This window comes from Lygodium microphyllum, chromosome 17 (genome assembly GCF_053477565.2).
Source record: "Lygodium microphyllum isolate KBCC chromosome 17, Lygodium_microphyllum_v1.1.10, whole genome shotgun sequence".
NCBI classification, from domain to species: Eukaryota; Viridiplantae; Streptophyta; class Polypodiopsida; order Schizaeales; family Lygodiaceae; genus Lygodium; species Lygodium microphyllum.
In genome coordinates this window covers 12621182-12629261 of record NC_141151.1, presented here as the reverse complement: position 1 = coordinate 12629261, position 8080 = coordinate 12621182, and the positions used below count along the sequence as shown (strand labels likewise).

General features: G+C 40.4%; 1 protein-coding gene across 1 annotated transcript; it reads right to left on the bottom strand.

The window, feature by feature from the left end:
* Positions 1-1553: 1553 nt before the first annotated feature.
* LOC148021577 (uncharacterized) lies at positions 1554-6841 on the bottom strand. The gene is made up of 3 exons (XM_087698079.1): positions 6662-6841; positions 2819-3344; positions 1554-2722 (listed from the first exon to the last, which is right to left on the bottom strand). The coding sequence occupies exons 1-3, from the start codon at positions 6839-6841 to the stop codon at positions 1554-1556; spliced, it is 1875 nt and encodes a 624-aa protein (XP_087554205.1).
* Between the last annotated feature and the right edge of the window lie 1239 nt (positions 6842-8080).

Here is an 8080-nt window from a genome sequence, read left to right as displayed (position 1 = left end):
CCTAGTCAAAATGAAGCCACAAAGGCCAAGCATAAGGCACTGACGTGTTTCCAAGTGCCATAGGCAAATGGCCGATGCCAACAAAAAAAGGCAATGTCTCGAAGACGCCTAATGGAAAGAAATCTTTCTTTTCTTCGAGGAATCATTAACAAAATCCTCCTCCTTGAGCAAAATATGTGAAGGTGAAGCAGGGAACGATCCCATAGTTTCCATTGGTAATTGCATAGGCGAGGCAACGGTCCTACCTCTCTCTTTACCACCTGCATTAGAACAAAAATTACATATAAGTATATGGAACAACTAACAAAGATCATTCCATCCCAACAATAATAATACCTGGTCGAACATTTGTGAACCACTCCGTAGGTACTGACAAACGCTGATGCAGCATCACAAAACAATCCAAATCTTTGAATCCATACTTGAACCAATGCCTCAGTATCTTATCAGTATGAGAACGTTGAAATCTCTTCTTATGGTCAACCTCATACATATGCACCCGAAAACATTGCGTGTATCCACAATGTACAACTTCAATAAAAACTGGGAGCTTGATGTCGATATTAACATCATCATATAAACGCTTGATGACCCTTGCAAGTGTCCTTCTTATAATATCATCAGGAGCTATAGTGAGTAATGTGCACTGTAGCTCCTTTTGATAGTTAGAAGCTGGGTAATAGTGCCACTCTAGGGTAGGCATCTGCAAAAGTTAACATAGTTGAAAACCTATTCAGATAAACTTCCAAGAGAGTATATGCGTTAACATAGTTGAAAACCACAAATTATACTTCCAAGAGAGTATATGCCAACCAAACAGGGCATAGAGAGCAATTCACACATATGCAAAACCAACATCCCTGCATGGTCATCAATAACTATATCTCCACAAAGAAAGCAATAGAGAGTAATTCACATATATGCAAAACCAATATCCCTACATGTCTTCAATAACTACATCTCTGCAAAGAAAGTAATGCACATTACTGTACATTTCGGAGAACATCCTTGTATACAATGTTTGTGGTCATATCCCCATCCTCTTCATCCAATAGCACTTTCACACCATGCGAAGATTTTACCCTTGAAAATGCAACATACAGCTGACCATGTGTAAATACTGGTGCCTTTAGATAAAGCCCAACAATGAACAATGTCTGCCCTTGTGACTTGTTGATTGTCATAGCGAATGCCAACCGGATGGGAAACTGTCTCCGCTTCATAGTAAATGGCAATTGTGTAGCAGTCGAAACAAAAGTAATCCGAGGAATAAAAACTCGCTCGTCCACATTTGCCCCTGTTATTATCTGAGCATCTATCACTTTCCTATTGAAAGCTCTACATATCAATTGCATACCATTACACATACCCCTTTCTGGATTTAGGTTTCTAAGAAGAATAACAGGTGCATTTATCTTCAGCAGCAATAAATGAGGAGGAAATCCACCTCCAAGGTCCAATGTATTTAAATACTCAATAGAGTACAAAAATGAGTCGTCGATCTCTGCAATTGAATCTGCACTATAAAACTGCCAGACCTCCCTTGGCATTAGTTACAATGCACAATCATTAAAAGTAGCCACCTTTGTATTCCACGAGGCAAGTATAGCCCGCTCACTAAAATACGACGTGTAGTCACCCACATTGGACACGTCACTGTAGACACTATCAATCAATGTTTCGATAGAGTGCCCTTTTAATATCATGCCAGGTGGGACACACAACTTATCACAACTTTCGGTAACAGCCACTCCATCCCCTATTCCTTGAATCCAACAGATGAACCCATTGTCCACCGCATTACCAGCTGTCGACACTCGCATATTGCCAGATAGCCTTAGCACCCTTATGTAACGCCACAAATCAGAGTAACACAATGCAACATTAACAATATCTTCACGTGTTCCCTTTACCACTACCGGTAAGACCTGTCTAAAATCCCCCCCAAACAAAACAACTTTTCCACCAAACGGCTTATCACAGCTCATAACATCTCTTAGAGTTCTATCAACCGCTTCGAAAGCATATCGATGGGTCATATGAGCCTCATCCCACAGAATAAGGCTTGTTTGTCTCAATAACCAAGCAAGGTCACTTTGAACATGAATATTACAAGTGGATCGATTATTTAATTCTACTGGGATTTTAAACCGCGAGTGAGCTGTACGATCACCTGGCAAAAGCAAGGCAGCAATGCCACATGATGCTGTTGCCAACTCTATGTGACCACCACTGTGCACCTTCGCAAGTAAACATTTGTATAGGAAAGTCTTCCCAGACCCACCAAGACCATCCAAAAAGAATACACCCCCAGTATTTGTATCAAGGGCATCCATGACTGCACCACATGCAATTCTTTGTCCTTCATTCAACATTCCCTCCATGGATTCAGAAACCCTGTATTGTTCTGATATGTTGTATGCATATTCATCTTGCAAAAAAGGGTTAGCATGCAGTTGTGATTTTGGTTGATGAGGTTCAGGCAACCCATCAAAATCGCAGAGTCTTCGTCCCGCATGACGTAAAAGGTCTTGCAGATGCAACAAAGCCATGTTAGATGCCTCATGCTGCAGAACACCAAGAGAGGCATGCACGTGCTGTAGCTGCAATCTATACATGATATCCTCTACCATTGGCACTAAAATTTTTTCCCATAGATGGCGAGGCCGAGCTGGCTCACAAAAGACCGAAATTGCAACAAATAAAGTTCGGAGTTGAGCACCTGTTTGCACAGAGGCAGCTTCTTCTAAGCACACAACATATTCATCATCGCTCTCCAACATGCCCCTTGCAATGCAAGCATCCCTAAAAGTATCACAGAGCACACTATTAACAGTACGCAAATCTTCAAAAGAAGTACATCCCTGACACTCGGTTAAAAGCATCAGCAAATAGTAGAGCTCACCATAGGTAGGTGCCACAAAATACATCCGACCACATGTATTCCCACACTTCCTTCTAGTCCACATCTTATGTCGTGCATTCCACACCCAATACACTGGAAAGTCCTGATAGCGAATAGTCCTAGCCTCTGGATGAATGCGATTGCACACAAACCATTCAGTAAGAGTAGTTTTCTGGAGGTCTTTATTCCGCACAACATCTGGTATACTATCTGTATCCTGAAACACCACATAGTTCTCACCAGGTAAGTGTACTTGCAAACGTTGTATATTAGGCTTTTCATTTTGCAATGCATAATCATAGATCTGCCAACACGCCTCAGAGACAGAAACATATCGTGCATCCAAATAACTTTGTATCTCGTCCACCTCGTGAGCATCGCCACCATTCCGAACTGAATCAACCCCAATAGAAAATTTGACAATTGCACGATCATGCCCCTTGTACACATACTTATACAAATACTTAACAACCGCAATTGTCGAGCACACCTCCACATTTATGTGTGCATTGTATTTCTTACTCAAGAATGGATTATATGGAACAATCCATCGATTATCAATAACATTACCATTTATGATCACAGAGTTTCCATCATCTCGTCTTCGATAAATGGGATAGCCAGAACTATCAACTATTGTCATGCCCACTAATTTTCATGGGTAATCTTTAGTACATCTACCCTTGTCCATATAGGGACTCTTGGGGTTCAATCCTCCATAAGGCCCATGAATGTTGCACTTTGAAATTGTCTCAAATAAGGTTGGAAACTTAACTCTATCGGGTAACTCAACACAAACCAGTCTATCGTAGTGACATGCTTCAGAAGGTTTGAAAGACGGCTCTAAAATTAGCAAAGTATGAGAATGTGGTAGCCCCCTCTTTTGGAATTCAATCACTGTAACATAGCATGCAACCTTTCCAAAGAGATCCTTCCGCAACAATGTATACATTAAATCAGCGTGCTTTTTATGAAACACGCGAGTAGTCAAATTCGGACGGTCATAAGCACTTTTCCCACGCAATAAAGCATTAGTTATCTCCAACCACTTTGGATTGCATGTCATTGTTATAAAAAGGTCAGGTTTTCCCTTACATCGCACTATAGCCATGGCATCCTGATATAATTGATACATATGCCTTGGTCCACCTGTGAACGACGATGGTAAAACTATCCTCTTGCCAACAGAGGCACCAACCATCGGCATTGTCCCGTTATCGTTTGCCCCCACCATGTCTGCCAAGCCTTTGTAGGCCTTCGATCATAACACTGATTGATTCTGGTGACACCAAGTTAACCTGCACTGCTCTATACTACAATAAGCATCAACAATAAATTGCTGCAATAGTCGACCAGCATGCAATATGCACGCCTCAGTATCTTCGCGTACTTGAAGAAGAAATGCATAAAACTGCATCTAGGTAACACAATTTTTATTGGACAATTCATATATGTTAACATGAACACTAACATTATTGTAGGGAACCTTTACATGCCAACCATCATCCCCCATAGGAAAAAGGAGGACATATAGCATTGGCATATATGCCCTATGAAATAGCAACACATCGACCACCCCAAGTGTAAACATGAATATCCCGACGATCAAGAGTACCCTCATCACCCTGCCCTAGCATGATAGCTGCAACCTCAGTTCTGCAGGAGCAGAGTATTGTTTACTGGTTCTTTGAATACAAAAAATACTCATTCTTAGTTCCTGTACGGGATTATTTTGCAATTGCAAACCCACTAACCTAAAAGCACGTGCATATATGTTGTGTCGATGCATCATACATTGAAGCTCCCCTAGCAAGTTTGGTAATAAATCATGCATAACACCCAGCCTATTAAGCAACTCATGCTCGGTATCATAAACATACAGTTGTGCAAATCTTGGCCTTTCTTGATGCTGCACATCAGGAAGTAAAGTACCTATACGGTGATAAACAGAGTCATGCACTCTAAAGGTGTAACCATTCCCGATAACAGGTAGCTCATCAACATTAGCTTCGAGTGATACAAATGCAAGAGCACTGTTGTATGCTCATATGTTGTTTTTAAATATCCTACTCTAAGGGTGCATACCATGCAGCAAATCATGCAATGGCTGTGGTGGATGTTGCAATGGTGGCAACATTACTTTTCCATTTCGACAACAGTGTCTTCCAAACAAAATCGACCCTTGAACCCGAGTCTCGCACCTCCACAACTTAGCTGAACACCTTTCACACATCACACAAAGACTCTCCATGGAATGCACATCTGGCTCTTGAAATAGTAGTATTGACATTGCTGGGTGAACATCTGTTGCAAGTAAAGCATTTAAAATGGAGCACAATCCACCAATTTGGGGATCAAAAACATCAATATTATGAACACGTGACTCACTAGCCACGGAATTTTCCACATTGTGGTGATTTCCAAAATCTAAACCAACATGCTCTTCAATTGGCTCATTATCCCCATTTACAAATTCAACACGGTGAGACACACTCTCACAAACCACTCCACTAAGATTTCCCCCATGTTGGCACTTAGACATTGAAACATTATTAACATGTGACTCAAAAGTCACATGATTAAGACCATTGCAACCACCCACTGATGGCAAAGCATTCATCAAATCCACACCAAACTGTCAGAGGCTTTGAAATCCCCTAATGGTTCTATCCGGTGATGGCAAAACATTAGCCACATCTATACCAAACTGTGGTTGGCCTAGTTTACGATGACCACTTAGAATCTCCTCATGGAACGTCAGGTTTTCAATGTCTCTTTGAATGGATCTACCACGATCTAAAATCCCTTTCCAAGCCCTGATTCTAGCAACCTGTTGTCACTCATACCTTGTGGAAGCAAGCATGTCCCTACGAACACGCAAGACATAGTCTCTGTCAGTTGCTCGATGAGAACACCCCATATTGATCAGTTGGCCGCAAAACCTATTATCAACGTATAGACACATTTAATATTTAAAAATCTAAATATTAAGATTAAATATCAAGACACAAAACCACTACAACCTAGTCAATGTATCTGACTACAAAGACAATGCACCCGCCCATGAGAGAGAGAGAGAGAGAGAGAGAGAGAGAGAGAGAGAGAGAGAGAGAGAGAGAGAGAGAGAGAGAGAGAGAGAGAGAGAGAGAGAGAGAGAGAGAGAGAGAGAGAGAGAGAGGCTGGTTGCTAAGATAGAAGTAACCTTGGTAATAAACACATGCACAATTAATCCATTTCAATCAATTAACAAAAGAAAGTAAACATGCAACCGCACAAACGGCTATCAATACACTTTATCAAAGGCATGGTTTGATTTCTAAACTACATGTATTACGTACATTCGATGTACACAATATATCAAATCTAAATATACCAACCATCATTGGACTATCAAATCTGCTCCATGTAAATATCAAGAAAGAGACATCACGTCATACACACTCAATACATTTTACTCAAATACACTTTGTTATATCAAAAGTGTTTACAAAAAAGAAGCAAATATTATCATAAAAAGTGCTAGCCCATGCACTTAATTTGAACCTATAAGTTCCAACCTAAGCAATTCTTGCATTATACAAAGAGATCCTTCCGCAACACATACACATAGTCTCCTTAGATGCGACCGTTCATCTGACGGCTCAATTGTTACAACAAAGCATTAAACCTACTAACATTCATTTGAAAGTGCAAGAACGGCAACCGACAACCCCTCTGGCAGATCACAGGTTCGTGGTCATCTCCAAGCCCCCAAACCAAAGCCCACATATCATTCACCAACAGATTCATTAATCTGCTTGTCTCAGAAATAATTGCTGAAAGTGCCCTTACTTCACCACCCAGATCAGTCGACACTTGTTGCTGGAGAATACCTTGTGTGTGCTTTGTCTCGCACACAACACCATACAGACCTTTAGCCTGTTCATGTAACTCCATTGAGTACATGGCAAGCGCACTATCAACACGCGTACATAAACTCGTCCGCATTTCCATCAACTCATTCATCTTGGCCTCAAGTTTTTTAAAGTCCGAAGCACCCGAAGTAGCCCTTGTGTTTTTTCGAATCTTTGTAGCTCTTGTACATTTAGCAACATGCATATCTTGTCCCTTTGCCACCTCTTTCATTTTTCACACATTCATTCTATTAGAGCCTTGACGTTGGCTGCAATGAAACATATAAACAATCATCTCCAAAAATATAAATAGTAGCACTTCGATGCAATCACAATTAACAAAACTATCTTCCATACCCATGTGAATACATCTAAGCTGGCGAGCGTCAAAGAGATGATGTCGTTGCCATTTTGTTTAATTCAACTGAATCCACTACATTCAATGGAAAATGCATGAAATAATATATATACGCTATACATGAGTGCTATCATGCACACATGGCGCTCACCAAGTACCAACCACACATTGCCTAAAGGCCATGCCATGTCAATCTTCATTCATGTACATCAACACAATCTTGAGAGAAAATAACATCTCCTATATAGAAAGGTGTCCCCATCTTGAAATACTTATTGGTGTCAATCGCATAGGACACACAATAACTTACCAACTCACATTCGCAACTACAAACCCTTAATGCATGAAAGAACACATAAGCTACCTAAGTATGAGAGAGAGAGAGAGAGAGAGAGAGAGAGAGAGAGAGAGAGAGAGAGAGAGAGGGAGGCAAACTATACAAAACGTCCCAACATATCAAAGCTGCAATCATTCTATGTATTTAATCCAATCTAAGTTACAAAAGTACATTAGCAAAATTGCTTAGTAATCAAGAGAGAAACATAGAGAAACAAAGAGAAAGAGGGACTATTAAAATGGTTTAAAAGTAGTTTTATAATTTGCAAGACACATACGATGTATTTCAAAATGAAGATTTTCATCAAACAATTCATTTAAGAAGTCTTGCAGGAATTACATATACTAAGCAAACCATGACAAAGAAACACTGGTTAACATTGCCAAAAACCTATTGTGAACCACTATTCAAAGATGCAACATCCTCTAGTGCATATCAAGGGCAATGATCTCCAGTGCTAGAAGATGAGCCTACACGGCGATTCATCTGCGTTAACATAGCTGAAAACCTATTCAGATAAACTTTCAAAGAAGTAAGTTGCACATCAAGAGCAATGTTCTCCGGTGCAACTAAGCTCTCGTTCTTGT

Excerpts from the sequence above, each read along its gene's own strand:
- LOC148021577 (XM_087698079.1), bottom strand. The coding sequence starts at position 6,841 with ATGGAGTTACATGAACAGGCTAAAGGTCTGTATGGTGTTGTGTGCGAG. Across the intron at positions 3,345-6,661 it reads TGAATGATATGTGGGCTTTG|GGGCATGATCGTGCAATTGT; the intron begins GTTTGGGGGCTT and ends TATGTGTACAAG. Across the intron at positions 2,723-2,818 it reads TACTGTTAATAGTGTGCTCT|GTGCTCAACTCCGAACTTTA; the intron begins GTGATACTTTTA and ends CTGTGCAAACAG.